General features: G+C 46.5%; 10 protein-coding genes and 1 non-coding gene across 11 annotated transcripts; 8 read left to right on the forward strand and 3 right to left on the reverse strand.

Moving 5' to 3' along the window:
• The first annotated feature begins 659 nt into the window (after window positions 1–659).
• Window positions 660–2,916, forward strand: V1508DRAFT_104709 (permease for cytosine/purines, uracil, thiamine, allantoin-domain-containing protein). The gene is made up of 3 exons (XM_066935839.1): window positions 660–1,130; window positions 1,184–1,528; window positions 1,576–2,916. The coding sequence occupies exons 1-3, from the start codon at window positions 968–970 to the stop codon at window positions 2,763–2,765; spliced, it is 1,698 nt and encodes a 565-aa protein (XP_066796165.1). The 5' UTR covers window positions 660–967; the 3' UTR covers window positions 2,766–2,916.
• Window positions 2,917–5,346: 2,430 nt separating this feature from the next.
• On the reverse strand, window positions 5,347–6,445 carry V1508DRAFT_403941 (uncharacterized protein; the record flags this gene model as incomplete). The annotated part of the gene is made up of 4 exons (XM_066938589.1): window positions 5,347–5,502; window positions 5,620–6,123; window positions 6,174–6,219; window positions 6,276–6,445. The coding sequence occupies 4 exons, from the start codon at window positions 6,443–6,445 to the stop codon at window positions 5,347–5,349; spliced, it is 876 nt and encodes a 291-aa protein (XP_066796166.1).
• A 3,812-nt stretch (window positions 6,446–10,257) lies between these two features.
• V1508DRAFT_416151 (Glucanosyltransferase-domain-containing protein) lies at window positions 10,258–12,237 on the forward strand. Its single transcript, XM_066940171.1, has 4 exons — window positions 10,258–10,421; window positions 10,511–10,552; window positions 10,662–10,753; window positions 10,821–12,237. Exons 1-4 carry the CDS (start codon window positions 10,334–10,336, stop codon window positions 11,997–11,999), a joined length of 1,401 nt encoding a protein of 466 aa, XP_066796167.1. The 5' UTR covers window positions 10,258–10,333; the 3' UTR covers window positions 12,000–12,237.
• Window positions 12,238–12,371: 134 nt separating this feature from the next.
• V1508DRAFT_416154 (P-loop containing nucleoside triphosphate hydrolase protein) lies at window positions 12,372–14,205 on the forward strand. Its single transcript, XM_066940172.1, has 8 exons — window positions 12,372–12,525; window positions 12,578–12,585; window positions 12,640–12,708; window positions 12,756–13,005; window positions 13,056–13,136; window positions 13,191–13,222; window positions 13,269–13,674; window positions 13,724–14,205. Exons 1-8 carry the CDS (start codon window positions 12,467–12,469, stop codon window positions 14,052–14,054), a joined length of 1,236 nt encoding a protein of 411 aa, XP_066796168.1. The 5' UTR covers window positions 12,372–12,466; the 3' UTR covers window positions 14,055–14,205.
• V1508DRAFT_104978 (P-loop containing nucleoside triphosphate hydrolase protein) lies at window positions 14,170–16,329 on the reverse strand. Its single transcript, XM_066935840.1, has 3 exons — window positions 15,555–16,329; window positions 15,414–15,506; window positions 14,170–15,357 (listed from the first exon to the last, which is right to left on the reverse strand). Exons 1-3 carry the CDS (start codon window positions 16,211–16,213, stop codon window positions 14,286–14,288), a joined length of 1,824 nt encoding a protein of 607 aa, XP_066796169.1. The 5' UTR covers window positions 16,214–16,329; the 3' UTR covers window positions 14,170–14,285.
• A 94-nt stretch (window positions 16,330–16,423) lies between these two features.
• V1508DRAFT_385418 (uncharacterized protein) lies at window positions 16,424–19,186 on the forward strand (the record flags this gene model as incomplete). Its single annotated transcript, XM_066937799.1, has 10 exons — window positions 16,424–16,668; window positions 16,765–16,791; window positions 16,849–17,033; window positions 17,083–17,227; window positions 17,277–17,420; window positions 17,471–17,524; window positions 17,571–17,651; window positions 17,701–18,924; window positions 18,975–19,080; window positions 19,128–19,186. The coding sequence occupies exons 1-10, from the start codon at window positions 16,615–16,617 to the stop codon at window positions 19,184–19,186; spliced, it is 2,079 nt and encodes a 692-aa protein (XP_066796170.1). The 5' UTR covers window positions 16,424–16,614.
• A 504-nt stretch (window positions 19,187–19,690) lies between these two features.
• On the forward strand, window positions 19,691–21,168 carry V1508DRAFT_403946 (kinase-like domain-containing protein; the record flags this gene model as incomplete). Its single annotated transcript, XM_066938590.1, has 6 exons — window positions 19,691–19,812; window positions 19,886–19,912; window positions 19,962–20,166; window positions 20,227–20,683; window positions 20,743–20,968; window positions 21,021–21,168. 6 exons carry the CDS (start codon window positions 19,691–19,693, stop codon window positions 21,166–21,168), a joined length of 1,185 nt encoding a protein of 394 aa, XP_066796171.1.
• A 424-nt stretch (window positions 21,169–21,592) lies between these two features.
• Window positions 21,593–21,691, forward strand: V1508DRAFT_t43. The gene has a single exon. It is a non-coding gene; the product is annotated as a tRNA-Ser (tRNA).
• On the forward strand, window positions 21,593–23,182 carry V1508DRAFT_416170 (ADP-ribosylation factor family-domain-containing protein). The gene is made up of 6 exons (XM_066940173.1): window positions 21,593–22,098; window positions 22,159–22,187; window positions 22,240–22,277; window positions 22,333–22,363; window positions 22,410–22,482; window positions 22,531–23,182. The coding sequence occupies exons 1-6, from the start codon at window positions 22,072–22,074 to the stop codon at window positions 22,879–22,881; spliced, it is 549 nt and encodes a 182-aa protein (XP_066796172.1). The 5' UTR covers window positions 21,593–22,071; the 3' UTR covers window positions 22,882–23,182.
• Window positions 23,183–23,718: 536 nt separating this feature from the next.
• Window positions 23,719–25,246, reverse strand: V1508DRAFT_455430 (Ribulose-phosphate 3-epimerase-like protein). Its single transcript, XM_066942616.1, has 6 exons — window positions 25,126–25,246; window positions 24,883–25,070; window positions 24,618–24,814; window positions 24,513–24,567; window positions 24,343–24,460; window positions 23,719–24,284 (listed from the first exon to the last, which is right to left on the reverse strand). The coding sequence occupies exons 1-6, from the start codon at window positions 25,160–25,162 to the stop codon at window positions 24,208–24,210; spliced, it is 672 nt and encodes a 223-aa protein (XP_066796173.1). The 5' UTR covers window positions 25,163–25,246; the 3' UTR covers window positions 23,719–24,207.
• A 125-nt stretch (window positions 25,247–25,371) lies between these two features.
• Window positions 25,372–27,093, forward strand: V1508DRAFT_353738 (aldehyde dehydrogenase domain-containing protein; the record flags this gene model as incomplete). The annotated part of the gene is made up of 5 exons (XM_066936888.1): window positions 25,372–25,553; window positions 25,605–25,809; window positions 25,863–26,038; window positions 26,084–26,282; window positions 26,329–27,093. The coding sequence occupies 5 exons, from the start codon at window positions 25,372–25,374 to the stop codon at window positions 27,091–27,093; spliced, it is 1,527 nt and encodes a 508-aa protein (XP_066796174.1).
• Between the last annotated feature and the right edge of the window lie 387 nt (window positions 27,094–27,480).

Genomic DNA, 27,480 nt, shown 5'->3' on the forward strand with positions numbered 1-27,480 from the left:
CGAGTTTTTGTGGGTTTTTTGCTAGGAGTATCTATGTAAGCATCACAACTCTTGGAGTCATCCATGTCATTTTAAAGGCGATTGTAAACTACAAAATGGCAGGATTGGTCGGTCCCGCTTTAGATTAACGGCTTATTTCATTTCCGATTACGTCTCGTATTCCCGCAGCTCTGTCACAGCAGTTGCAAAATTTGAATTTAGATTATGCTGCCCATAATTGACAGAGACCACTGAGTCACATTATGAATTAGTATGTAGCCGCTGGGTACCAGACGTGATGTACTTGACCACGATAAGCATTTAGAGTTCAGCAGTGGGTCTACGCGACCAACTATTATGCCTGTTCAGTAGACCCTTGGGCAGTTTAAGGCTTTCGGGGCTCATTTTCAAGGCGTTTCAGGACGGATATTTGTTTGACCATCAACGTACAACGAATTAGAGGTCGCTTGACTTGCTTCTCTAGGCTGTGCGTGTTTTAGGTGGGACATCACAGCGAACCGAAGATATCATGTGAAAAAAAATTGCGAACGTTCATGCTCATTGAAGTGATAAGGGCCAAGAAAAACACAAGAGCACTACTTAAGGTTACGAGTCCGAAAATCCCTAGAAAGCAATATGATATATTTTTGAGTGTGAAGGCTATGTAAGCCGGGGGTTGGCAGCGGCTGCAAGCCTTTCTTTGTGATGGTGGGATGGTACGCCAATGAGTACGATGAACTCTGTACCCCGAGTTCTGCCCAGGTGTGGCTTTTGCCTACGATAAGCGTGTCTCTCTCCTTGGCGCAATCATCGTGGAATCCGGACCGGACGTAGTCGGCTTGTTATGTTATTACAAGCGGAGCTCGCATTCTGAGTAGTTATAAATACTTCGAACGTTTCCTCTTTTGAACTAACAGTTCGTCTTACTTGTCGTGTCCCCTGGATCCCGCTCAACCACCAGTTTAAGCGGTATATTCGAATTGTCATCATGGCTGTGGACGACATCCAGAAGACTGTCTACGTGAACACCAGCGAGGAGTCTACGGATGCGCTGCCTGTTGCGACCGAGGTAGTTCCTACAACTACATGGGGCAAGTTCCTCAAGAAGATTCAGCTCGATTCCAGCAATACGGACCGATTGAGTAACGCAGGTGTGTGCTGACGTATTACTACATGTAGAGTAGTGTGGTAATGTTTGTGATAGATTTGGACCCTGTCCCTTGGGAAAGACGAACTTGGCGACCATACAATTTGGCCATCTACTGGATTTCAGATGCCTTTTCCCCTAGTGGTTGGCGTGCTGCGGCGTCGTTGATGGAGATCGGTCTCTCTTGGCGTTGGTCGCTCTTTAACCTTGCTCTTGCCAACATATTGATTGCTATCGTCATCACGTTGAATGCGCATCCTGGTGCACGGTACCATGTGTGCTTTCCCGTCTTCTCGCGTGTGCCATTTGGTTTCTACTTTTCTTACGTCATGGTCTTTATGCGTATGATCACGGGTATTTTCTGGTACGGCATCCAGACCTATACTGGAGCCGAGTGTGTTCGTATGTATTGTTTTTCTCTTTCGTAAGTAGGCATCTAATAAGTCTAGAATCGTTGCTATTTGCCATTTGGCCGTCTTTCCGCAATTATCCTAATTCTCTTCCGAAGTCTGCCAATATTGAATCCAACTTCATGATAAGCTGGTTCGTCTACTTCATGTTATGTGTTCCCGTCCATCTTATTCGTGTCGAAAACACGCGGTGGTACTTCCTGTTCAAGTGCTGCCTTACCCCCATATGCGGTTTCGCTATTATGGGTTGGACCGTGCAAGCCGCGAAATCGCTTCCTGGTCCGTCCCTTTTCGCAGAAGGAAATACTATCCACGGAACGCAGTTCACCTGGGCTTTTATGTCTGCTTTATATTCTAATATGGGTGGTGGCTCTACCTATGCCACTAATGCGTCTGATTACTCCCGTTACACTAACCAGGAGTACTCTATTCTATTCCAGCTCTTTGCTCTTCCATTCTCAAATATTCTAATGGCTGTTATGGGTGTTGTCGGTGCCGCAGGTACTCGTAAGCTTTACGGCAAAATTTTGTGGGATCCTTTGTTGTTGATCGACAACTGGACTTCTCCAGGTGGTCGTGCTGCTGCGGCTTTCTGTGCTATTGCGTTTACTGTTTCGCAGGTCGGTCAGAATATTTCCGCGAACTCTATCGCGGCTGCTAATGACCTTAACTGCATTTTCCCCAAGTATATCAACATTAGACGGGGTCAGGTCATTGCTGCATTGCTTGGTGCCTGGGCGCTCACTCCATGGAACATTCTCACTTCGGCTACGGCGTTCTTGTCGTTCATGTCAGGATACTCTATCTGGCTGTCATCGATTGCCGGGATCCTTTTCTCCGACTATTGGCTTGTTCACAGATTGAAATATGACGTTCGCGAGCTTTATAAGCCTGCTGGCATTTACCGATACAACAAGTGGGGTATTAACTGGCGTGCATTAGTTGCTTTCACTTGTGGTTGGGTTCCTCTTCTTCCCGGATTCATTCATGCCATTAACCCAAATATTAAAGTGATTACTGGCATGCAGCGACTTTATTACTTGGGTTTCTTCTATGGCTTCTTCTGTGCCGCTTTGGTGTACTGGGCTTTGTGCTATTTCTTCCCGCAGCAGGAAACTTATGTTGAGGCTGTATTACCTCCCGGAAACCCCTTGGATGAGGAGATGGGTATTGATGGTGTTGGAACTGATATCGTCGGAAGTGATTACGGCGTGGAGAAAAAGGATTAGATGATTGGCATTTTTGGAGTATATAATATTATGGAGTTCTTTGAGGTTTGTCTGTTATTGATTGTATTTGTTCAATTAGTTTCAGGTTTTGTCACCAATTAATATAGTGCAATCGTCCTCGCCGTCGAATATATTGAACCATGACCAAAACTGGCACAGCTACTTAATGCTCAAAGCACTCACTTCAATATGTGCCTTCACCTCGTCAGTAATGTTTCCAGCCGTGGAAGGACTGTAGCAGTCAACGAAACAATATGGATTGTCATTATGAGTGCTAGTGCCTCGGAGCGGCATCTCACGACAAGTAGGATAGAGAACGACGGCGAAACAGATGTAGTAGAAGCAAATCTAAATTTAGCAATCGGACGCGTAGCGTGAAGCAATTATGGACGGTCTTCCTTGACCTTCGTGAGCGTCTCTCAGCCAGCGGACAAAGGCATTATCGCGCTCGGCCCAAGCTAGTTGACTCAGGCCAGCTTAGAATGGTCATCCACCATAAGACATTGAACTACTCCGATCAGAGCAGGACGCACGATGACTATGCCAGATCTATTGACAAACTGGGGTATGAACACATTTTTCAGTGATTGTATCGTTAAATATATCAATCTTCTATATGACTGAGATTGCTCTTGTCTACTATTGCTCGTTTCGACGAAGGTTTCCGTCCGGTCCTACCTCCTTTGGTGTAGGGGGCTCGCCAAGAATCTGTGCCTGAACCTTGATGCTGCGGTTCCCGATTACCGTTTATCCTTCAATATACGGGTCATCTGGCTCTTCCAAGGCACGCAATACTCAGCTCCTTCGAGATTCCAATTCTAATGTCTCCATATTCGGAATTATTCGTAGTTCGATCTCAAGTTGGTGGGTTCACTTAAGGCTTCACTTATGTAGGGGAGAGCAGGGCTCATATTGAAAAGGTATGTGATTTGAGTACATCCAAGGAATAATATTCGTTTTCTAATCTAGCTAAACCATACCGGTTCCTACGACATCTATATATACTTGAGATCCGGTCATCAGGAATGCTTTCCACAAAGCCTTTTTGAGCAGTGCCTAATATTCCACATCAGCTTCCTCATGAATCGAGTGCCATTAAAAGGAAGCTCTTGAAACGGCCCATATCTCATCCGGACACAGGTCGCTCATTTTGAGCCCAAGTGTTGGGGGCAGATTGCGGCAGCAGACGCCGTCCTCAATCAGCTCCTAAACATAACATACGTGTTAGATGATTGATCAACGGAAAGTCCACATCGGAAAGGATTCACTCACGTATCGATCGGGGCTACTGCAACCAGCTCGCCAATTTCAATAAACGACCCACATTGTCGCACCATTTCTGTAGTATCGGCTGCCCGATGCACAATCTCGGCAGATATTGCGAGTATTCGAACTTGCGCAACTCTAAGCGCACATCAGGTTGCATCTGATGCGAGCAAGGCAGATACGCAATTGCACTTGTCCATCGTGCCCGGCTCCTCCTGGCCTAAGCAAAATATGATCTAGCAGTTCCGGTGCATGGTCAGAGAGATAATCATTGCGCCAGCAATGATGTCGAAATTGAGTTCATATGCTGCAACTTCGTGGATAGATTGGGAAGGGTCACGACAGTGACTGTCTCGGTGAGCCTTTGTTGCACTCCAAGTACGGGTATCTATAATACAATTGTCAGCTATTTCCAACAGCACATCATACAGCTTGTACGTCAATACCTCTGATCCTCTGAAATGTGTTTGTCAACTTTTTTATTCTAGCAGAGGCACCTTCTATTTGGATCGCCGGTTCGTTGTCCATTGGCCCTTCTTTTAGCTATAGCTCTTATGGCCTACTGACATTCGGTCACTCTGCTGACGGAAATCTGAGGATTGTGATAAATTCGAAGGCGATGGGAAAGTCTGGCGAATAGATAAAGGTAACCATCAGGATTTAGCTTACATAGTCGCAAGCATCCCTAAAACGTTTCTGACCATACTTTGATGTTTGGTCAGAGTTGATCTGTTGGCAGTCTACAGATGCTCTCTCACAAATTATGTTAGTCACTTTGACGGCACCGCGGAACAAGGCAATATACATAGGTGGCACAACCACATACTACAAATCTGCATGGACATAGGCGCTGGATCGATGTGATTCCGATACCGCACACCACCCACCAACGACAGCACTTCGACACAGTGAGTTTCTAGTACAGTCACCTAATGCGACTCTCTACGACTGTTTAGAGGAGCAGCTTGGTCCAATTACCTACCTTACTAATACGACTGTTAAATCGTATAAATATTAACGATTGTATTTGATCTCACTACCAACACATATTAACTCTCACACAGAACCTACCGCATACATGTCAGCCGGACACAGGGCACAACCACATTCACCGGGAAACCGATGCTATGACGGCCTAGTGAATATTTAGCGGTAGTTTAAGTACAAGCAAACATCATCGTTTACTGCGTCTATTATGGCAGTCCTATAATATCGCAGCTAGATAGGATTACTGATATTGATTATAACAAGCAAGTTACGAATGTGACAAGCAAGAATTTATGATATTGCAAGACATTCAAGTCGGCACACAGATTCAGGCCCTTACAGATCCCAGAAAGTCAACAAATCTCGACCTTGCGGTTAATTGCATGGCCCCCACTATGTCCTCCAACAAGTAGCGGCCGCCGAGAAATCGAACATTACTCTCGGGGAATTTGCAGGCAGCCCACTCATTTTCTGGGAAAAATCGCTAATCTTAAGCCCCGTTATCTCGGGAGAGGGTTAGGGTGTGTCCATGTCTAATCAGCCACTAAATTAAGGAGAATGTGAGCGAAGCATGCAAAGTTACGCTCGTGATATAGCTCACCTTTCTGACAGGCTGTTGCCCATCCGCTCTCCAAACTTCAAGGAACACCTCGTCCAGTTTTCCAAGCCAGGTATGACTACGGTATTCAATTGGACCATAATTGCCTTGCTCCAAGTTCTTTGCCATGGCTTCAGCCACATATTGCTCCATTTTTTCAACCTCGGCAACAGGATCTTCGATACTCTCATTAGCGGTACGAGGACTTCTGTAATGTGGCACTTCTTTAAGGCATATCAATATGACGACTTTCGCACCCAGATGTTGGATCCACAGATCCTTGTCACGACAGAGAGCATCGTAGTTCTCACTAACTCCGCATTCAATGGCGACCTGCAATTGTGGCCTGAGACCGGGACGCCAATAACCAAACGATTGATCTGGTTCTTTCGTCGTTTTGCCATAGGGACCTAAGTCCTTCATGGTGGTGGATGAGTAGTTCTTAATTCGGTGAATTGCTCTGGGCTCGTGAATAGAAAGGTATGTGTTAACACTTGAAGCGATCATCTCCCTGAATACGGCGCATTATAGTCATGGAGGGCACTTTGGGTAGTTACCACCGTCGCTATCAGCATTAAAATGTTGTATGATAAGCTTGGGTACCTTTCAGTTGTCAGCTACCCGGTCAACAAATTTTTACGACAATTACGACCGCAAACCTCCTTTCCTCTGAAATTTCCTCTAGCTTCAAATACTGAGAATAGGGAAGGGGAATATCTAATCGCTGTTCTGGCAGATTATTCTCCAAAAGGAAAAGAGCCTCGTCATAGTCCGAAGATGAGTTCTTATCCTTCTCAAGGAACATATCTGACGCTGAAACAGCTGGCATCGCGCTCGTGCTCAAGGCTCAGTTGTCAAACCGGTGGATTCCGACCTATGGCTAAAATTCAAGGGATTTCCGCTCATCTCACTGCTCAATAACCTACTCATGAGAACATCGCTTGCAGAAGATCTAGCAATCTCCAGAGACCAGCCAAGTGTCCCGAGGCAGTCCACAAGCTATTGGACCCATATTTCAAGAAATGATGAAAGCGAAATGCAACCATTATCAGCATGCAATGAGAAATAGAATCACAACTATCTACGTGGCAAGAGATTAGCTCATAGCCACGATCTCTCGACTTCGGAGCGAGGTTGGGTTTGTGTGATAGAGCGAAGTGTGACCGATCTAATTATTGACGTCATTAAGGGTTAGGGGTGACCTTTACGATGCGGAGGTCAAATGTCACGCGAGGTCCATGTACATAGCGACCCCGTCCACTCTCATGTACTAATTCACATATACACAGAATCACTATCCGGCGCCGTGCGAGGTCTTAACGAGATATCAATCGATTATTGGGTCGCCTGATGAATCCAATTATTTACTCGCGGCCGAACATCGCACACGCAGTGGGAAAATTGTCTCGGCACATGGCAAATCCCACGGAAGTCCATATGAAAGCAGCAAAACACGTACTTGGTATCTATCTGGAACACGAAAACTCGGGATCATTTATCGACGCCAAAAAGAGCACACTGGTGAAACTCACCTGATTGGTTTCAGCGACGCAGATTGGGCTGGGGACAACGAAACAAGGAAGACATCGGGTTATGTCTTTATGTTGAATGGACGACCGCTTTCCTGGTCATCGAAAAGGCAGAGCAGTGTGGCACTCAGCAGCTGTGAAGCACAATGCTACGCGCTGACTCAAGCTGGTAAAGAGGCAGTATGTCTCAGCCAACTAAACGTCGTTTACACACGGGTAATTCTAAGTGAATCAGTTGTAAACAATTTCAGGGTAAAGTCTATATGGCGGTGCACAAAATGGTACCAATTTTTATTGGGGCAAGATGAATCTACCACCCCCCCAATAGTAAAGCTACACCCCCCCTTGCCTTACTAAAGCTACACCCCTTCCTTTTTGGCCAACACCGCCTTGTTTTGGTACAAATTCTATAGAAACTTACAAGAACCACGAATGCAGACATATTTCCGAGTGCAGGTACCTCTTCTACAGCCTTTCATTTGACGTCCACGCTATACCAAAACCAAACTGTTATAAACTCTCTATTTTTTTTCGACTTCTGCTTATTCTCTGTCTAACTTATGAAAAAACACAGTCAATTTCCCATTATTATTGCTCTAACGTTATATGTAAACAACAAAAGACAATATAAAGTATAGATAGGTATACAACCATCCCCAGGGAGCTTCGTATAAGCATTTTGAGATTTAATCTGCCGAGTTGGTGAAACAAGACGCGCTTTCCCAGTAAACAAAATCAACAGACAAGACAAAGTTGAAAGCTAATCCAAATATACACGGAAAACTACGATGCGTGCACACTGTTAATCACGTGATTGTAAAAATGATGTTACCCTGTCGTTCTGACTTTGCGCCAACATTTGTTAACTTTGCAGCTCATAAACACCACTTGCAATTAAGTTATATATTACATGTTGACGTCAAACACCATAAACGTCCCCCCTTCAACGGCTTGGACCTCTACCGGATGAGACAGACCTCGACCTAGCGGCCGTCCCCTGCTTCGCCGACGACCTCTGCCTCTACCCTTCCCCTTCCTCGTTCTACGCCAACACCAGTATGAAGTTGATCCTCGACAACCTCAAACCCAGACGGTACTCGGCGAGTCGAGCGGTCCTTTATCCGCTGACGGGACCCTGGGCGACCGCGAGGTCGTATCGTTTCGGGATTCTGAACCAATAGTCGATAGTCCACCGGCTCTAAATCTCCGTGTTCAAGATACCACTGCGACTTGAACTGCTCGGGCTCCAGAGAATCGCCATTGCAAAGCGTAGGCTGAATGGTGTGCGCACATGGCATTCCCATGGCTCTCGTGAAAACGCCTGTGCAAGGACGGAGAGCGGTTGTCGGAGAGAGAGCGAATTGCTTCATATGAGCCAGCACCTTGTCTAGTGAGTATGGAGATATAATTCCAGTACAAGCTGCAAAGATTTGCCGACTATGACGATGTTGACGGTATTCTTCGCACGTTCCACCGCCACACTATATTCATGATACTGATCTTTGCAGATTAAGCTGAATGTGTCCACAACGTTTTTGAGATCGCCAACAGAGTGGTGCAGCTGAGATTTAAGGAACTATAAACTGCCTCTCCCCGAGAAGTAACAATCGTGCCAAAGTGAAGTACATTGTTGGTCCAATATCTTACAAATTTCTCCTTCTTTGGTAACAGCTCATCTGACAGGTAACCCATAAGCAGCGGCATAGATTCGTAACGGGTTTAGCTAGAATTGTGGTCAAGAAGAAAGCAGGAACACAACACACGGAATGTTGAGATATTACTCCCAAGGATCCGGTGGACTCTGTTCCTGTGGTACTATTTGTGGTTCTAATAGATCGTTTTGGAGGCATGGGCTGAATTGACGATAGCTCGTTAAATAATCTCCCCTTCGAAGGACTGAAAGCCGCGTTTTGTCTATTCCCAAAAGACAAAAAAACAAAACACACCTATGCTATCAAGTTTCTAGCGCAGGACGCGAATCAATTTTCAAAATTCGTATTCGCGATCGTATTCGACGACGGTTCATAATTGTGCTTTTGGTTCTTTCTTCAGACAGGTTAGTGAAGCTACGTTACGGGAAGTCACCCTAGTGCGCAATGACCGTGGCAGCGGCCCCCCACCGCCGCCCCCGTGAGGCTCGTCGGGGCGCTAGCTGATTGTGGATCGGGTTCACCGTAAATGAGGCTCATGACTTAATGAATAATATTGTGACGAAAATCGAGATATGCTGATTGCCGTGAAGGGATGTGGGTGAGAATAATTTGTAACCACATTGGCTGCGTTGTATTAGTCTGCTGGATATCACGGTCTGACCGACAACAGCATCCCGCAACAAAGCTGTCCTTTTAGCGGCACAGAGTGATACTCAGATTCGAATGTCGCGCCGAGCTATTTTGGGGCTTAATTTGTCAGCCTGTCGTTAGATATTCGCATTATTGCTAAGTTTCTCTCACTCAACTGACCGAACATCCAATTGACTCTGTTGTCTTGGCTTAACGGTATATCGTGATTAATCCATACCAAGCTACCTGGTAGGAGATGACTGTTTGGGGATATCGCTATATGAATTACCAGTTCTCCAGCTCACGGCGTCAATGTGCCACAAGCGACGTTATGTGATCAGTAATACGCTCAAGAAGGTAAATTTGCCATTTGAGCGAGCTTGGCGCGGCAGTTGCAGCCATTCTGCTCGGTTTCGTTTCACTTCACCTAATTTGCAAAGCAATTTGCGGAGTGCCTAACGTCGAGCTAACAAACTAGTCGATCTCCACAGGACGACATGCACAGCAAATAGCACAGTTGTGTTTTTGTATGCGCAATGACTATGCGATAATCCGTGTCTCGAGCCTCTCATATGGGAAAATACTGTGGCCAAAGGCGTGCCTGATATGAGAAGGCAAAGAGAGTTGCGCGGCGCGGACGAGACGCGTCTAACTATGCCCAAAACAGTCAAACATGTTTAGTAAGGTTGTATATCGCACGTGCTGTACAATGTGGGTGCCGTTCCTGTGCCTGCACAAAACGGCAAACAAGGTTTAGCGTGGAGTTCGTTCCACCGCAAGTTAGTGTCTCGGCACTCGAGCCCCGGTGTTCAGCGAACCGTGCCGGCCTCCAGTTTTTCAACTCTGCTCGTTCCCTACTCCCCGTAACGTCTACGCCTCTTCTCTTCTCCCCCTCCAGTCAAAGTCATGAAGTTCGAGTCCGTTGTTCTGTCTGCGCTCGCTGCTGCGTCCGTCGCGCTCGCCGCCGTCAACCCCATTGTGGTCAAGGGAAACGGTTCGTTCGTGTTTGTATTCGGGCTCGCTTTTGATTCCCAGCGCGTTCTCACTTCGCGCAGTGTTTGTTCATGCTAACTGATGTCTCAGCCTTTTTCGACTCCGTCACCGGAGATCGTTTCTATATCAAGGGTATGTACTTTTATATTTGCAGATTATTCCCGCGTCCGGTTCCTACTTCCGCGGTGGTGTCAGTTGGCTTGGAATTGTATGCATTCTCTGTATAACTAACGATCACCAGGTGTTGATTATCAGCCTCCCGATGCTAATGGGGAGACGAGCGATCCTCTAATGGACTATAATGTCTGCAGCCGCGATGTTCCATATATCAAGGTGCGTTTTCTCTCTGACGATTGCAATTCGGCCCACGTTTGTTTACATTCCTGCTGACCTCTTCCAGGCGCTTGGCATGAATACCGTCCGCGTCTACCATGTCGACAACGCAGCCGACCACTCTGCTTGCATGCAATTACTTCAGGATAATGGCATTTACTTATTGCTCGACGTTGCTACAGCCGACCAGGCCATTTCGCGTGACTACCCGATGTATTCTTACAACTATGTTCTACTACAGCATAACTTCGCCACCATTGATGCCTTCTCCAACTACACCAACGTGCTTGGATTTGTTGCTGCCAATGAGGTCGTCAACGCTGTCAACACGACAGACACCGCGACAGTCCTCAAGGCCGTAATTCGTGATATGAAGCAGTACATTTCAAGCCGGTCTCCTCGTACTATTCCTGTCGGATATTGTGCCGCCGATGTCGCCGAGAATAGATACCAGCTTGCTCACTACCTTAACTGCGGTGATGAGAGCGAGCGTGCCGAGTTTTTTGGCCTCAACGACTACTCGTGGTGTGGTTCCTCATCCTATACGGTCTCTGGCTACAACCAGAAAGTGGCCAATTTCAATAACTATTCCATTCCACTTTTTTTCTCCGAGTACGGTTGCAATCTCGTTGAGCCTCGTGAATTCACCGAGGTCCAGGCTATCTACTCTTCGCAAATGATTCCCGTATTCTCAGGTGGATTGGTCTATGAGTACATCCAGGAGGCAAACAACTACGGTCTCGTCGAGGTTTCCAGCGATCTGAAGAACGTCACGCCGCTCGGGGACTACTATAATCTGCAATATCAGTTCAATCACACCCAGCTTCCGTCCGGTGACGGCGGCTACCATGCAAACAACAAAGCTAGTGAGTGCCCTGCCTACGTCAAAGGTCTTTGGGAGGCCAACGACACTCTACCCTCCATGCCGGCGCAGGCGTCTCAATATCTTACTGCTGGCGCTGGCACTCCGCTTGGTACTGATGGTCCGTCTAACCAGTGGGTCCCCAACTCTGTCCTGGGATCTACTAGCTCGTCCTCTGCTGCCTCCTCCACGTCCACAGTCTCGTCTACCGGCTCTGCTTCGTCGTCTTCCAGCAACTCCGCCAGCAACTCTACTGCGTCCGCCGCTGCTTCCAGGGGTGCTGCAGTCACTAACGTTCTTAGACGGGGCGCCGGCTTGAACTCGTTCGTTGCTCCTGTGATTGTCGTCGCCTTCTCGTTCGCGATTGGCCTGGTTGCTTTCTAGGTCGTGTATGAATAATAACTGTACTTTTGGCCCTTTTATACTTGTATTACTATGACCATTTTGTCCTGTTTGGCAATGTTGCGTTGGAAAGATAAAGCAGGTATTGGAATACCGTTTGTAGTGTTTTATGTAATAAAGAGTAAAGTGAAAGGCTCAGTCAGTGTGTTAAGTAATGTCCTATGGTATTGATTGTGGATAGGTAATACAGATAGTAATTGATACAAGTAATGGACAAGTGGATAAGTGAGGCAGATACACAAGCTTTGACATGATTTCACACCCTGTAGTTGGCAGATACTTGATATGGAGACCCGCGGTGCGCGTTCTGCAAAGTTTGCACTCGACCGAGAATTGTGAGCCGCACATTGACCTCACGAGCTGTCTAGTCATTAATTATCCAAGATAAGTTGAAACCACTACACTTAAAACGAACCAAGAACCATTCTAATGGACTGTGAGCAGCCGATATGGGTCGCGATCCGTTGATTGGACTAGTGGGCAAGCCGTCCAGCGGGAAATCCACGATGTATGTTGCTGCAATAGCCATCTCACACTGAATGCTAATCATCATTTTCCAGGTTAAACAGTATGTCGTTCGGACGCATCACTCGAGAAGTCATTTCGTTGACAATAGTTACAGGTCTGACAGATGCTACGGCGAAAACGGGCGCGTTTCCGTTCACCACAATTGATCCGAACAAAGCAACTGGTGCGTCGACCTTGATCCGCACTCAACCGCTCACTAACAACGAATAGGATATCTGCAAATTGATTGCGCCTGCGCACGGTTCGGCAAAACGGACTTATGTCGCCCGAACTACGGGTCCTGTAAGAACGGCAAGAGATTTGTTCCCGTGATGCTTCTCGATGTCGCAGGGCTTGTTCCAGGGGCGCATGAAGGACGAGGGCTGGGAAATAAGTTTTTGGACGACCTGCGGCATGCTGATGCCCTGATACATGTTGTCGATGTATCGGGGTCGACAGATGCGGAGGGTAAAGCTACGAGGTTTGTTCTATGGGCAGAATTGCAGTTGTGGCAATGCTGATTGGGGGTAGTGGATATGACGCACTGCAAGACGTGGAATGGTTGCGTGGTGAAATTATGCGGTGGATTGAAGGGAATCTAAAAGAGAAATGGTTTGTGATAAATTGTAGCGACAGCGTGTTACTCATCACTCACGTATGGCGTAGGGGGTCTATCAAGCGGCGGCATGTTTCAACAAGTGCGTATTATTTGTTCGATTGCAGCATTGCATTAACCGATCACAGAGTCAACTCCTGTCGACACCCTCCAAAACCAGTTTTCAGGTTACGGTAGCACAGCTGCAGTCGTCCAACGCTGTCTCGACAGGATAAAATTAACTGAGCCGCTAGAACAATGGTCCGATGCCACGATCGAGCTGGTGGTATCCACGTTCGTCGACGAGAAATTTCCCACTATCCTGGCGTTGAATAAGATCGACCATCCAGATGCTGACAGGTGCATTTATCGGATAACGAAGAAGTATCCCGACATGGACAAGATTGTGCTCACTTCGGCGATATCGGAGGTGTTTATACGCAAATTGGTCAAACAGGGATACGCCTATTACGAAGGTGGGGAATTCGTCACAAAATCAGAGGACCCGGAAGATCGGTTCCACCTGAAAGAAATCATAGATGAAAGGCTGCAAATGTACGTATAGTCAAATACTTGAGACTACCCATATCTCACTGCTCTATAGGCGGATAGATGCACTGCGTGACATGTTATTCTATAGATGGGGTTGCACTGGCGTAATCCAAGCATTGCAAGCCGCGGCACGCCAGTTACATCTCATCCCGGTGTTCTCAGTCCGAAACATTCACACTTTTGCAAACTCATCCACAGACGACGCCGTGTTTAAAGACTGTACTCTGGTCAAACGTGGCACACAGGTTGGTCCTGTAGTGAGAAGGATCATGGGCGACGTCCCCATCGCGTTCGTTGAAGGCATTGGAGGTGTGCGGGTCGCTAAAACTGATACTGTCGATTCAGGAAAGAATGATATCTTGTGTTTTAAGATTGGGCATTGACGCATTGTTATTTTTGCATGGAGCTATGAAGCGAATCAAGGATATTGTCCGGCGATTTAGATCATAAGTACTTAATGTACATATGCGGCATTTCAAACGAAAGTAATATTTAACAGACAAAAAGTACAGATAGTTCCTTGTTCAATCTGAATAACCCAGATCAGCGCAACTAGAATATAAATTTTTAAAAAGTCGTAACAACATTTGATCCGCCTCGCACTCATACATTCGCTAAGTCAATTTCACCCCCTTCAATGCTTGCTTCAAGACTTCCTCAACGGCATCCCAGTCATCAGTAGGCACCCGTATCATCTCAATGTTGAAGTACCGTTGAATTTCATCCAATTGCCGCCACGTTCGCTCGTTGTGAATAAACGAGATCGAGACTCCGACACGCCCGAATCGACCGGTTCGTCCAATACGGTGGAGGTATGTCTGTGGATCGGGTTCACCAACCTCGTTCGTAGGAATATCGTAGTTGATAACCATAGAAATGCTTGCGACATCGATACCACGAGCCAAGACATTAGTCGTGATCAAAACTTTACTCCTGCCCGCTCTGAAATCGTCGATAATGCGATCTCGCTCAAATCCCTCAAATGCACCATGCAAAACCGACACCTTGTGTCCGTCTTCGGTCATCCGTCGTTGAATCTCATCCGCGGTCGCGCGGGTACGAACGAATATGATGGACGACCCGACAGTAAGCAAGTGGTACAAGCCAACAAGAACTTCATACTTATGCTCCTCGCTGTCGCAGTCCATGTACAACTGCTTGATCGCCTCCACGTTCAGCTCCTCGGTCCTCAGTCTAATTTCGTTGGCGTCAGGGATAACGCTTCTTGCGTACTCCGAAACTTCGTCCGGGAATGTAGCAGAAAATAAGACGAGCTGGGTCATCTCGGGCAGAGTGTTGCGAATACGGATACACTGCTCTCCGTGGCCCTGTCCCTCAATCATATTATCAGCCTCATCGAGAACAAAAACCTTTAACTTGTCGGTTTTGAGTTGGCGACGGAATATCATGTCGAGAACAGTACCCGGCGTGCCAACAACAATGTTCGCGGTGACTGTTCGACCTCGCTCGCCACGCTCGCCAGGAATAGCAAATGCCGTGGACACTCCTGTGAATTGGCCCATCTGCCGCACGACAGACATAATCTGTCGCGCAAGCTCACGAGATGGCGAAAGGCACAGTGCCTGAGTTTCTGGCACAGTCTCGTCGACACGAGAAAGCATAGTGAGAACGAAGGCGGCAGTCTTACCGGTGCCGGACTGGGACTGGCCTATCATATTCTTTGGACTATTAACGATCGTCAGTGCTATTTTCAAAAAGAGAAGAGAAAGAGGAACGCATACGGATCGTTTAGTAGAAGTGGCAGAGCTCTCTCCTGGATCTTTGACGGTTTTTGGAATTTCATTGCATACAATCCCTTGAGTAATTCTTCCTTCCTACAGACTTATTAATCCAAGCTTCTATCCTGTAGAAATGATGCTTACAGTCCAAGCTCCTCGAATGTCTTGATCGAGTAGAGCGGCGAGTTGGGATCCGCCTGCAGATCCGCTAACTTGACTGCGACCTCGTATTCGTTTTCTACAAGTGGACCACTGTCGGCCACTGTAGACGTAGATGGCTTTGGCTGCGCTGGTTTGCTCACGCCATTGGTACGCGGTGTAGGTTCTGGAGCAGGCGCCTGTTCCAAGTCATCCTTGGACTTGGCTGGCGCAATTTCCCAACCATCGGTCGGCTTAGCCGGCTGAGGAGTAGCATCCCATCCTCCAGCTGATTTTATTTGCGGTGTATTGTCGTCCCAGCTTGCCGATGCCGGCTTGGAAATTGTTGGAGTATCTCTTGTATCTTGATGCTTAACTGGAGGAGCACCCCATGCGTCGCCGCTGGAAGCGGTGGGAGCACCCCAGGAATCTCCAACAGAAGACGACGGAGCAGTCCACGAGTCAGCAGTTGGCGGTGCGCGTGCTGATGGCGGGCCATTTTGACTTCCTCGAGACACAGGAGTAGCAGCTGGAACTGCAGTAGGCTTAGCAGCTGGCACCGGATCCCAGGAACTATTCGATGCGGGAGTATCCCATGATGACGCAGCGGGAGCGGTAGTGTCCCATGACGACGTCGTGGTTGCTGGGGTATCCCAATCAGACATTTCTCATGAAAATCACCCGGTTGATGATGTCGCTAGATTATGCGCAATCACAGACTGTATATACGCCTGTTCTGTACAATCTCTATAGGATGTTGGATCAGCTGGTCTAGTGAGCGTGTGATTGCGATTCGATGGAGTGAAAAAGAGATGAATCCAAGACAGAAAATAGGACAGCTTGGTTTTTCGTGATGTCTAGGAAGACTCTGGCGGTGAGTTACCCGGGTGTGTGTATATGCAGCACCTGTGTTACCGATATGACGCAAGTGCTTCTCCGTGGCCGCATACCTGCTTGATTTGGAAGGTGCCACACGAATTGGCGAGTTGGAGCATTATAGGCCTGCCCACATCGACAGCGACGCGCTCTGACTACTCGCGGAACAACCCGTGCGAATCAAATCTCAATGGACGGTCCAGACGACCATGGAGACGAGCTCTCCTTTGGTACCGAGCTGAAGGTACGTTGCGTTCTGTGCCGCGGCCAATATGCTGCGATTATGCTGCGACGTCAATTTAGCGGATACTGCGGATTCTAATTTCAGTTTCGATTCTAGGACGGATTTAAAATCGCCGAGGCATGGGTATGCCATTGTATTTAGTGTTCATGTGACTCCTCATTTACTGATGCTTGCGGTTAGATAGGAAACGGCGTGCGATGGCTCGAGGATATCCAAATGTTTTATCGCGAGCGAGCGGCTCTCGAGAAGGAGCATTCCATGAAGTTGCTCACGCTGACCAAGAAGTATTTCGACAAGAAGGCCAAGAAAAGTATTAATTTGAGTGTCGGTGATAATCCTCAGGTTACTCCAGGATCTCTCGAATCGTATGTACTGCGCAGCGAGACTTTGTGGAGTATCGACTAATGCTTGCAGGGCGAGTCTGGTCACCTGGACAGACATTCTCACGCAGACCGAGAACATGGCGAACGAAAAGGATAGATTATCAAATGAACTTTCATTACAAGTTGCAGACCAACTGAGAGGATTACAGAATCGCTATGAGGAGTTTAGAAAGAAGGTCAGCTTGGATCAATAGAATTGTGAATATGATCTAACACGGTATATAGCATGTCGCGTTTAACGAGAAGTTAATTGAGGAACGAGATGAGGCATACTCTGAGTTGAAGAAGTCGAAGCAGGCGTATGATGCTTCGTGTCAGGTCGTTGAGAATTCGAGAACAAAAGTCGAGAAGTCTTTTGACAGTAGTAAGGTATGTTATAGAGTTATACCATGACTGACCACTGCGCTGACGCCTCAAAGACGAAAGCTACGAGACACTATGAACAGCATCGACTGGACATGAATAATTCTAAGGTATATTTTAACTTTATGTTTGTGGTGAAACCTGTTAATGATGTAGAACTCGTATCTTATCTCTATCAACGTTACGAATCGTCTCAAGGATAAGTACTACTTCCAAGACATTCCAGCTCTTCTTGACGTACGTGCAGCTATAATAGGCGCTTATCACGTCGCTAATCCGTTGACAGAGCATGCAAGACCTGAACGAAGCGCGCGTCAGGAAATTAAACTATATCTGGTCTCAGGCGGCAACTCTTGAGACGGCGTGCCTTGAACGATGTAAAGACCACCTTGTCTCTTGCGCTCATTCAATTTCAATTAACGATCCCGGTCTTGATTCTGCTATGTTTATGCGTCACAACTCGGTTCCTGACTGGGCTCCACCCCCAGACTTCTTGTATGAACCTTCCCCGATTTGGCATGACGACGATGAGATGATTACGGACGAACCTGCAAAGGTGTATCTGCGGAATAAGATGTCGCAGTCGAGACGTGGTATTCAAGAACTACGAACTACCGTTGAACAGAAGCGAAAAGACATTGATTACTTGTATAAGCAGCGTGAAATGGCGATAGAGGATTCTACTAAAGGCAATTTCGATGAGGTATTTACCAAACTAATCGTGGCCCAACGTGACGCGGCAGTGGCTGACAGTAAGCGAATTGCGCTGGAAGTCGAAGTGGAGACAGTGGAATTAGTTGTCGGTGACATTGTTAAGGGCACGAAGCCACATAACTTTAAGAGCGTGTCTTTCAAGATTCCGACCACGTGTATGTTTTGCAATGATACTATGTGGGGCCTAACGCGCCATGGATTCAAGTGTCAAGATTGCGGATACACTTGCCATGCCAAGTGCCAAATGAAAGTTCCTGCTGACTGTGGCGGAATGGTCTCGAAGAAGAAAAAGAAAAAAACCAAAGAAAATTTGGAGACCAGTAGCTTAGCTAATGGCGATGACAGCGAGGATGGGGCCAGTTTTACTCGAACGAGTACGGTAACGTCGTACACATCATCCATGCTGGATACGGTGTCCCGATTCGGCAGACATAAATCTGGGTCGAAGGCAGCGAGTAAAGCGGCGACGACCACCGATCCTTATGCGTTGCACAATGCGGGTCCAAGGATAGAAGAAGCGCGTGCCAGGTACGCGTATACTCCGAATGGGGATGGAGAAATCCCAATTTCAGAAGGCGATCGACTGGAGATTCTCGAATCACACGACGGTACTGGATGGGTTCTAGTGCGAAATGGTATTAGTGAAGGCTTGGTCCCGTTCAGTTATATAGAAATCGTTGGCGATCGTACCCGTGCCTCATCGGTGTCATCGTCCACCGCCTCTGTTGCTACTGGCAGTAAGAAGAAGGGACCGGCAGTTGCACCAAAGAAGGGTGCGAAGAAGATCAATTATGTGGTACGTCTTGTCTCAGTGGCGGTTGACAATGTTGTCTGATTGTTGTGCAGATCGCAATGTACGATTACATCGGGACGTCAGAGGCGGAACTCACTATTCACGAAGGCGATAAAATTATGCTTACTGGTGGAAATACTGGTGAAGGATGGACCGAAGGTACATATCAGTTTGTCTCTACGATATTTTTAATTAACAGTTATTAGGCGAACTGAACGGCATACTTGGTAGTTTCCCATCTAATTACGTTCGTCCTGCTGACTAAAGGTGTGGCGCTGAAATCGTGGGTTTAGTATGATCACGTGATTCGTTTCTTTGCGGCATTTGCTAGTTCCTTGTAAGAGCTCATTGTCTTGCGATGCTAACAGCGGGATTGCATGTGGCATCGTTAGTTATATTTCTACAGCTATTAGTATGTGATTGATAAATAGGAGTTCTTGTGTACACGTGTTCTTTAACCTTGGACCTCAAAGCTGAATTGTCATTTTAATTTCCGAATTTTTGTAGGACAAGCCAGTGCCTAGACAATTTTGTAAAGCATTCATTAGTTTTTCATAGTGACCAAATAGCTATAAACTTTGGAATATCTGGTGTGTGCGGCTGACTGGGCGCTGATAAATATATTCGCAGCAAGTCATGCACAACGCTCTATGCCGTTATGCTCGAGTCCCAACATTAATCAGAGATTTCTCGACTTAACCACACATCATCATAATTTATATTAGCGTCGTATATAGTTTCCACATCTTCACAATACTGGAAAAGATAGATGCCACCGCTATCAACGCGGTCGCCACTAGGCGGGTATAAGATCCGTAGGGACAGCGCTCGTCAGAGAGTGCTTGACAAATATGAAATTCTGGGATACATCGCTGCCGGTACCTACGGACGGTAGGTCTGATTCTCTCTCTCTGTTCTCATTATATTCATCGATTAATATCTTCGATACTAATGCATAACTCAGAGTATACAAGGCTCGCTTGAGGGTTGGGTAAAGCACATCGTAACAGGGTGTCTTCGAATAATGCTAATTGCCGCAGAAAACCGCTTGAGTTTGCCATCAAAAAATTCAAAGCCGACAAAGAAGGCGAAATAGCACATTACACTGGCATCTCACAGTCGGCGTGCAGAGAAATAGCACTGTGTCGAGAACTTCGGCATTTGAACGTGACTACGCTGGTTGAGATTATTCTCGAGGATAAGTGTATCTACATGATCTTCGAATACGCCGAACACGATTTACTAGTACGTCCAGAACATTCCTGTCGGAAACTTCGTGGAGAGAGCTTGCTGACTTGACTGTAGCAACTAGTGCATTTCCATTCACATCCGGATCGCCGACATTTCCCGGAGTCGACTGTAAAATCTATCCTTTGGCAGCTATTGAACGGTGTCTCGTACTTACATCAACACTGGGTTTTGCACCGTGACTTGAAACCGGCCAACATTATGGTTACAGCAGACGGCGTTGTCAAGATTGGAGACTTGGGACTTGCTAGGTTATTTTACAAGCCATTGCAGCCACTCTTTACTGGTGACAAAGTCGTTGTCACCATATGGTACCGTGCGCCGGAGTTGCTACTTGGCGCTAGGCATTATACTCCGGCAGTTGACATGTGGGCGGTTGGGTGTATTTTCGCGGAATTGTTAGCATTGCGGCCGATTTTTAAGGGCGAAGAGGCCAAAATGGATAACAAAAAAATAGTTCCGTTCCAACGGAACCAAATGCAGAAGATCACTGAGATCTTAGGGTCTCCTAGCAGTGAGTACTATTCTGGATAAGGGACGCCATTTTTATTTATTTTTTGCTGACAACGGTAGAGGAGAAATGGCCTGCGCTGCCGCAACATCCTGAGTATCAGGCTTTGTCAAGTTTTCGATATTATCCCAACATGTTGGAGAACTGGTATCACTCGGTCGGCGCCACTCATCCGAGGGGATTTCAGCTATTGCAAGGACTATTGGAATATAACCCTCTGAAGCGATTAACTGCCGATCAAGCGTTACAGCATCCATATTTCAACGAAATGCCGAAAGCCAGTGGAAAGTATGTCACAAATGGTCTTAATTATTAGTTTCATTTTATTAACTTCGGTTAGCATATTTGAAGGTCAGAATATAGAGTACCCGAATCGTCGCATATCCAACGAAGATAACGATATTAAGACCGCGTCGTTGCCGGGAACGAAACGCAGTGGGTTGCCAGATGACTCGTTGCCAGTGCGGAAGAAATTGAGAAATGATTAGTTATTGTATATTGTGCATCATTTGGAGTTGGGCTAGAGGCTAGATTGTCAGCGTCGTGTACAAACAGTATAAACCATTGTACATAGGTTCTAATTGTAAGTTGCTTCCATCAGCCTAACCCGAAGCGAATATTGAAGATCATGGCGGAATTCCACCGGTGGATAGCGGTCTAGAGTCGGTGCCGAGATTTGAGTGGGGTGAAGTATTTTTTTTTTTTTTGTTAGAAGTCAGTTATTACCATGTAAATTATTGTCTGGCCAACGAATAGGACACAAACAAGGAAACTGGACTATAAATGAATTTTAACAAATATAAACAAGAAACGACAAAACAAGCCAAAGGAACGAGTGAACAACTAATTGAAAGGGTTAGGGTACTAGGCGTTATTCTTCTACATCTAAGCAACTACATATTATATTAAATAGTCCCGGTGGCCGAGTGGTTAAGGCGACGCCCTGCTATTATATCATTGTAGCTTAGGCGTTGGGTTCTGCCCGCGCAAGTTCGAATCTTGTCCGTGACGGATTTTTTTTTAAAAATATCCGTTATTTGCGATATTGTTGTTTTGGCTATTTATGTGAAAAAAGTTGCTAACGCGACTGTAGCGGATCGATTTCATATGCTAATTAATAGATTCGTGCTATCGCACACACGTTAACTTATAAGCGCTACCACAACAACTCAGATCTTCTTTTTCTTCCGCTGGTTCCATTTTACTGCACACAAACCTGTCTTCAGCCCTCGAGTACTAAGGCGCACGCATACGGCAGTGGTTATGCACTACTCCCATCGTCATTCGTCATCGAACATTGCCCTTCGTGTCGTCTATTCATCCATAGCAGACCCCTGTCTCCTCCTCTAATCTTCATCAGGTCCGTCACCGTGCGCTATATTTTCTACACCATGGGCAACACCATGGCGCGCCTCATGGTACGAGTATCTCCTGATTTTCGTTCGTTGCTGCACATGTTCGCATTCTAACTCATCCAGGCGCGTATGTTCGGTAGTCGTGAGATCAGGTCCATTGCCTGCCTCGTTGTGATTCTAGTTCTCTGCTGACCAATCGGCCAGGCTGATTATGCTCGGTCTCGACGCTGCTGGCAAGACAAGTTCGTTATTGCTCTGCATTTGCTCTCATTTGAAAAAGTTATTAACATTTTACAGCAATCTTATTCCGACTCAAACTTGGACAGGGGTGAGGCATCACGACAACCATCTCGAACAATTACTGACTTCTACAGCGTCACAACCATACCGACGGTTGGATTTAACGTCGAGTCTGTGACTTACAAAAATGTTAAATTCAATGTCTGGGTAAGTCATTGCGAGGGGTTATTCAACGTGGCATGCTAATTGTCTCAGGATGTTGGCGGACAAGACAAGATCCGTCCTTTATGGCGACATTACTATACCGGCACTCAGGGCCTCATCTTCGTCGTCGACTCTGCAGATCGTAAACGGATACATGAAGCCAAACAAGAGTTACACCGGATTATCTCCGATCGCGAAATGCGAGACTGCTTGCTGCTCATCTTTGCCAATAAGCAGGACTTGCCTGATGCCATGAAGCCTACCGAAGTGACAAAGGAGCTCGAGCTTGCCAGTTTGAACGATCGGATATGGTTCGTGCAGCCGAGTACTGCGAAGACAGGCGATGGATTGGCGGAGGGTCTCAGTTGGCTAAGTGCAAATATACCGAAAGAAACGCGGTAGTTTTGAGGCAGACGAAGTGATATTTGAATTCAGAATGCACACGCGGATCTTCACGTTCTTAATCCTTTGTCGTTGTTTCGGCGGCGTCAGATATCTACATGGATTAATATATCGATTCGCTGGTCTCAGAGAACACATTGTTGCATCTTTATTAACATAATGTTAATATGCAGTGCTCGGCCTAAATGCTTGGTTTTACGTATGGGACTGCGATATTCTGTGTATTGTTAGGTTATTTAATAGTAGCATGATAGTCTACCCCAGTTTTACTTTGTTTAATTCGTAGGCATCAAGATGGAACATGAAATAATTATCAGATATGTTGTCGGGATGCATGTCCAGGGTTTACGACAGCGTTAGCTACTATCCTTGTAGTAGTATTTCCTACTTAGAATAGGTCAGAAAGATTCTATCGAAAATCTTGGAATATCTGCCAATAATTCAGACGTTACGATTATTTCACTCTCCTCCATAAGTATCATATTCGACGGAAGATACGCGCAACATTGAAACTCAAGCTTAAAGCAATAGCCCGATACACTGCAGTATCGTTCCCTACATAACTCGACACGATTTCCAATAACATCGAGGTCTTCAACAGAAATTCACGTCGAAAGTACCCTTAGAGTAATAAGAATACCTTAGATAGCCTACAACAAGTAGAGAGCTCTTTGCGACACGTGCCCCGCCTAGCGACGTGTCTGTATTCATGTTTTGGACTGACATCAAGCACCGGATTGCCACTTCATTAATCAGGATCGGCTTAGTTGACTTGCTACTGATCAAAAACCTTCTTCACACATACTAATATTAAAGTTTAAGGTTCACATAACAAGATCCAGGGGGGGTTAGCCGCATTCATAGTGGCTTCTTTGTTTATGAAATCATATCCGCTGCATGTGCATAAAATATGCTAGTTACATCAAAACTGCGTACTACAAGCTGAAATACTGGCTTGGAGATCTAAGATTCAAACAATCACCATGACGTGGTGGACTTAACCATCACCTGTCCTACTCATCGTCAAATTCTAAAGTTCAAAACAAGCGAATAATGGAGCTGTTTCAACACCAGAGCCATTCACTCCCTAGCAGCAACATTTACGTAAATGTACACTGCCGCCATTGATTATTTCATCATATTTCAAATGCCATTAGTTGGACTACTGCCCTTTGTAATCATGAGTACAATTCTAGTCCACCATTGTTCCAGCAGTATATGCTTCTGCCCACATATTTCGCGGTGTTGACATTGACAGACACCAACTCGTACACTGATACCCTACACATCTAAGGACCCACGCATGGAATATACCACGCTGGTTATTTATTTCAATTGCCTCTTGTTGACAGCTGTGCGCAAGGCGGCTATGGCCTCCTGAGGGTCCTGTGCCCGGAAGACACCTGCTCCGGTTAGCTCTCATCACGCAAAACAAAACAGATTATTTAGCCAAGTACACACCGGTTCCAGCAACAATGACATTGGCTCCGGCGTCAGCAGCAAAGTCAATGGTATCAATACTCAGACCTCCATCAACTTCGATGTCAAGCTCCGGAAACTTCAACCGTAGCGCCTCAACCTGCGGCATGTTTAGTAGACGAAACTTCTGATATTCTACATTCTGCGCCTACCTTGGGCATGCAATCCCTCATGAATTTCTGTCCACCAAATCCCGGTTCGACAGTCCTGAGCACGACATTGGCATGGTCTCACTCCAAAATGACACAGCTACTCACATAACCAGGACCATGTCCAACTTCGGAACAAGATCGAAAACAGCGGAAGCTGGGGTTTTCGGCTTGATAGCGCAGCCAGCGCGCATGCCCGCGGCGTGGATCTTGTCAATGAGCGCTTCGTGCTCTGTAGTGGCCTCATAGTGGAAACAGTACAGATCGCTGCCTGCCTTCGCAAAATCGTCGACCCAACGTTCCGGCTGCCATTGCTGTCAGAAACTGTCGCCTTCCAAATAATATCGGAACAGAACACTATTTGACTACTCACGTCAGAAACCATCATATGGCAGTCAAAGAAGCTATCGCCCTTAGGCAGCGCCCCTCGGATACAGGTCACGACCGGAGCGCCGATGGTTAGATTAGGGACGAAATGGCCGTCCATGATGTCGATGTGCAGCCAGTCGGAGCCACACTTCATCATGCGCTTGCATTCGTACTCGAGGTTGGCAAAATCGCCTTGCGGTTGATTAGAAGGCTGAAGGCTGCTGTCAATATGCAAGTAGAGACTTACCGGCAAGAATTGACGGTGCAATTTTAGCTTCCGGCATTGTGTCTGATCACAGTAATCGACCAGGATATAGTTCGTGGAGAACAATTATTGAAAAACTTCGGGGCCGCTTGGGTGTTTGCCTCATATTATCGGACGTCGGTGCCCCGAAGGAAGCGAACGTTGCTTCTCTTTGAAGCGTCATGGATAACCCTAACCTTCTCATGCTATAGGTGAGCAACTCACAGAACTGTTCTTATTAAGAAAACAATGATTGTTCGGCACAGAATATTGCGGCTAGGCACACTTCCATCAAGTCGCTACTTCAGCTCTTTCGAATTTACAGTGAAACTGCCAACCGGCATAGCGTATCGACAGCCAACCGGTCTGTTCATTTCAAATGAATTTGTTGCGTCTAATGATGGGAAGCAATTGACCACATATAATCCGCGGTAAGCTCCGATCTAATCCCCACGCCGACTTTTTTGTCCTAAACAGCGTAGGTCTGGAAAACCAATAGCTAATGTTTTCGTTGCCGGCTCTCCCGATGTCGATTACGCTGTTCAAACGGCAGAATCGGCTTTCCGTTCCTGGCGCACCACATCGGGCACAGATCGTGGAATCCTTCTATACCGTTTATGCGGCCTTATTGAGGAACATAAAACCCTTCTGGGGTCTATCGAAGCATTTGACACAGGGAAGCCACTGGTGCGTCTATCAGTTCAAGATTTCTACTGGGCATCTCCTAATTCGAGGATTAGGATACAGTTGTGACAGACGACATCCAAGACTGTATTAACGTGACGCGCTACTACGCAGGATGGGCCGATAAGATCCACGGCTACAGCATTCAACCGTTTGCCGAGAAATTCGCGTATACTCTACATGAGCCGTTCGGTGTTTGTGCCTTGATTGTACCATGGAACTATCCTTTGATGTCAGCATAACTGTCCGACTTCTTATTCTTTGCTAATAGATGTAGGCTCGCTCTTTGGAAGCTGGCACCTGCAATCGCCGCAGGAAATACTGTTGTCCTCAAACCTTCGGAGCTAACTCCGTTGTCAAGTTTATATCTGGGCAATTTAATCACAGAAGCGGGATTTCCACCTGGTGTTATTAATATCTTATCTGGAGATGGTAACACTGGTGCTGTATTAGCCTCACATCCCCGAATTAATAAGGTATCTCTTCTGATTCGGCAAGATAAACTTATGACTAAGATGATAGATATCATTCACTGGCTCCGCAACAACTGGTAAGAAAATCATGCACGCAGCAGCAAGTAATCTCATCCCTGTTGTGCTCGAACTTGGAGGCAAGTCGGCAGCGATAGTCTTCGAAGACGCGGACTTGGAGCAGGCGGTGAAATGGTGCTATTCAGGGATTATGAGTAATTCCGGGCAGATATGCTCAGCGACGTCGAGAATTTTAATACAGGAGAGCATATACAAGAAATTCGTGGAAATGTTTAAAGCCTACACTATTCATAGGATGAGCGCTGATCCTCTCGATCATGGTCCTCAGATTTCTGATGTACAACTAGAAAATGTCATGCAATATGTGCGATCGGGCATCGAGGAAGGCGCTCATTTAGTTTATGGTGGCAAGGAAATAATTGGTCCGGGATATTTTATGCAGCCCACCATTTTTGCTGATGTGAGAGACCACATGAAAATTGCTCAAGAGGAGGTCTTTGGGCCCGTTGTTGTCATGGATAAATTCACAACCCAATCGGACGCAATCCAGAGGGCGAATAGCTCGACATACGGTCTGGCGAGCGCAATATTTACGAAGTCACTTACATTAGCTGTAGATACGTCCCAGAAGCTGGAGGTGGGCACGGTGTGGGTCAATTCGTCCCAGGACAGTGACTTTAGAGTTCCATTTGGGGGGTTCAAGATGAGTGGATTTGGACAAGAATTGGGAGAGTATGCTGTTAAGAATTATTTGAGACCGAAAGCCGTCCATTTGAATTTGGGCGTCTCTTTGTAAGTCAACCAATTACTGTGCATCTTGATGTCAAAGTATTCGCTTGTTATAGGTTTCATTTATGGTGGTTCTGGAGTATTATGTGCCATGAAGGTTGGCGCTTACTCACCTATTAATTGTGCAATCATCTGCATCATGTTGAAGGAGCCGTTAACCCATATTATTGCCTACAAAGATGACATCACTGAGATCAGTCATCTACGTATTACTTCTGTCATAGTAATCTGCATATTTGTTTAAAATGGTCACCCCATAAACGTATGAAGAGCTAACTGATAGTCCGGGGGCCGTACTTATGCGTGGCGGGTGCCATCCTGACTACAGCGGCCCCACCCAATGGTATACTACTTAATACTATTGCATAATGAGAAGTCTGAGGTAGCGGTGCGC

This window comes from Lipomyces doorenjongii (genome assembly GCF_038497915.1).
Source record: "Lipomyces doorenjongii strain NRRL Y-27504 unplaced genomic scaffold V1508scaffold_20, whole genome shotgun sequence".
NCBI classification, from domain to species: domain Eukaryota; kingdom Fungi; phylum Ascomycota; class Lipomycetes; order Lipomycetales; family Lipomycetaceae; genus Lipomyces; species Lipomyces doorenjongii.

Bases quoted from the DNA above. Each gene is read 5' to 3' on its own strand.
- V1508DRAFT_104709 (XM_066935839.1), top strand. From the start codon at position 968: ATGGCTGTGGACGACATCCAGAAGACTGTCTACGTGAACACCAGCGAG. The intron at 1,131-1,183 runs GTGTGTGCTGAC...TGTTTGTGATAG, and splicing joins GGACCGATTGAGTAACGCAG to ATTTGGACCCTGTCCCTTGG. The intron at 1,529-1,575 runs GTATGTATTGTT...TAATAAGTCTAG, and splicing joins TACTGGAGCCGAGTGTGTTC to AATCGTTGCTATTTGCCATT.
- V1508DRAFT_416151 (XM_066940171.1), top strand. From the start codon at position 10,334: ATGAAGTTCGAGTCCGTTGTTCTGTCTGCGCTCGCTGCTGCGTCCGTC. The intron at 10,422-10,510 runs GTTCGTTCGTGT...CTGATGTCTCAG, and splicing joins CATTGTGGTCAAGGGAAACG to CCTTTTTCGACTCCGTCACC. The intron at 10,553-10,661 runs GTATGTACTTTT...AACGATCACCAG, and splicing joins AGATCGTTTCTATATCAAGG to GTGTTGATTATCAGCCTCCC.
- V1508DRAFT_416154 (XM_066940172.1), top strand. From the start codon at position 12,467: ATGGGTCGCGATCCGTTGATTGGACTAGTGGGCAAGCCGTCCAGCGGG. The intron at 13,006-13,055 runs GTTTGTTCTATG...GATTGGGGGTAG, and splicing joins GCGGAGGGTAAAGCTACGAG to TGGATATGACGCACTGCAAG. The intron at 13,223-13,268 runs GTGCGTATTATT...AACCGATCACAG, and splicing joins GCGGCGGCATGTTTCAACAA to AGTCAACTCCTGTCGACACC.
- V1508DRAFT_104978 (XM_066935840.1), bottom strand. From the start codon at position 16,213: ATGTCTGATTGGGATACCCCAGCAACCACGACGTCGTCATGGGACACT. The intron at 15,507-15,554 runs GTAAGCATCATT...ATAAGTCTGTAG, and splicing joins ACATTCGAGGAGCTTGGACT to GAAGGAAGAATTACTCAAGG. The intron at 15,358-15,413 runs GTATGCGTTCCT...GATCGTTAATAG, and splicing joins CCACTTCTACTAAACGATCC to TCCAAAGAATATGATAGGCC.
- V1508DRAFT_416170 (XM_066940173.1), top strand. From the start codon at position 22,072: ATGGGCAACACCATGGCGCGCCTCATG. The intron at 22,278-22,332 runs GTTCGTTATTGC...AACATTTTACAG, and splicing joins CGACGCTGCTGGCAAGACAA to CAATCTTATTCCGACTCAAA. The intron at 22,483-22,530 runs GTAAGTCATTGC...TAATTGTCTCAG, and splicing joins ATGTTAAATTCAATGTCTGG to GATGTTGGCGGACAAGACAA.
- V1508DRAFT_455430 (XM_066942616.1), bottom strand. From the start codon at position 25,162: ATGCCGGAAGCTAAAATTGCACCGTCAATTCTTGCCG. The intron at 25,071-25,125 runs GTAAGTCTCTAC...ATCAACCGCAAG, and splicing joins TGCACCGTCAATTCTTGCCG to GCGATTTTGCCAACCTCGAG. The intron at 24,461-24,512 runs GTAGGCGCAGAA...AACATGCCGCAG, and splicing joins TGAGGGATTGCATGCCCAAG to GTTGAGGCGCTACGGTTGAA.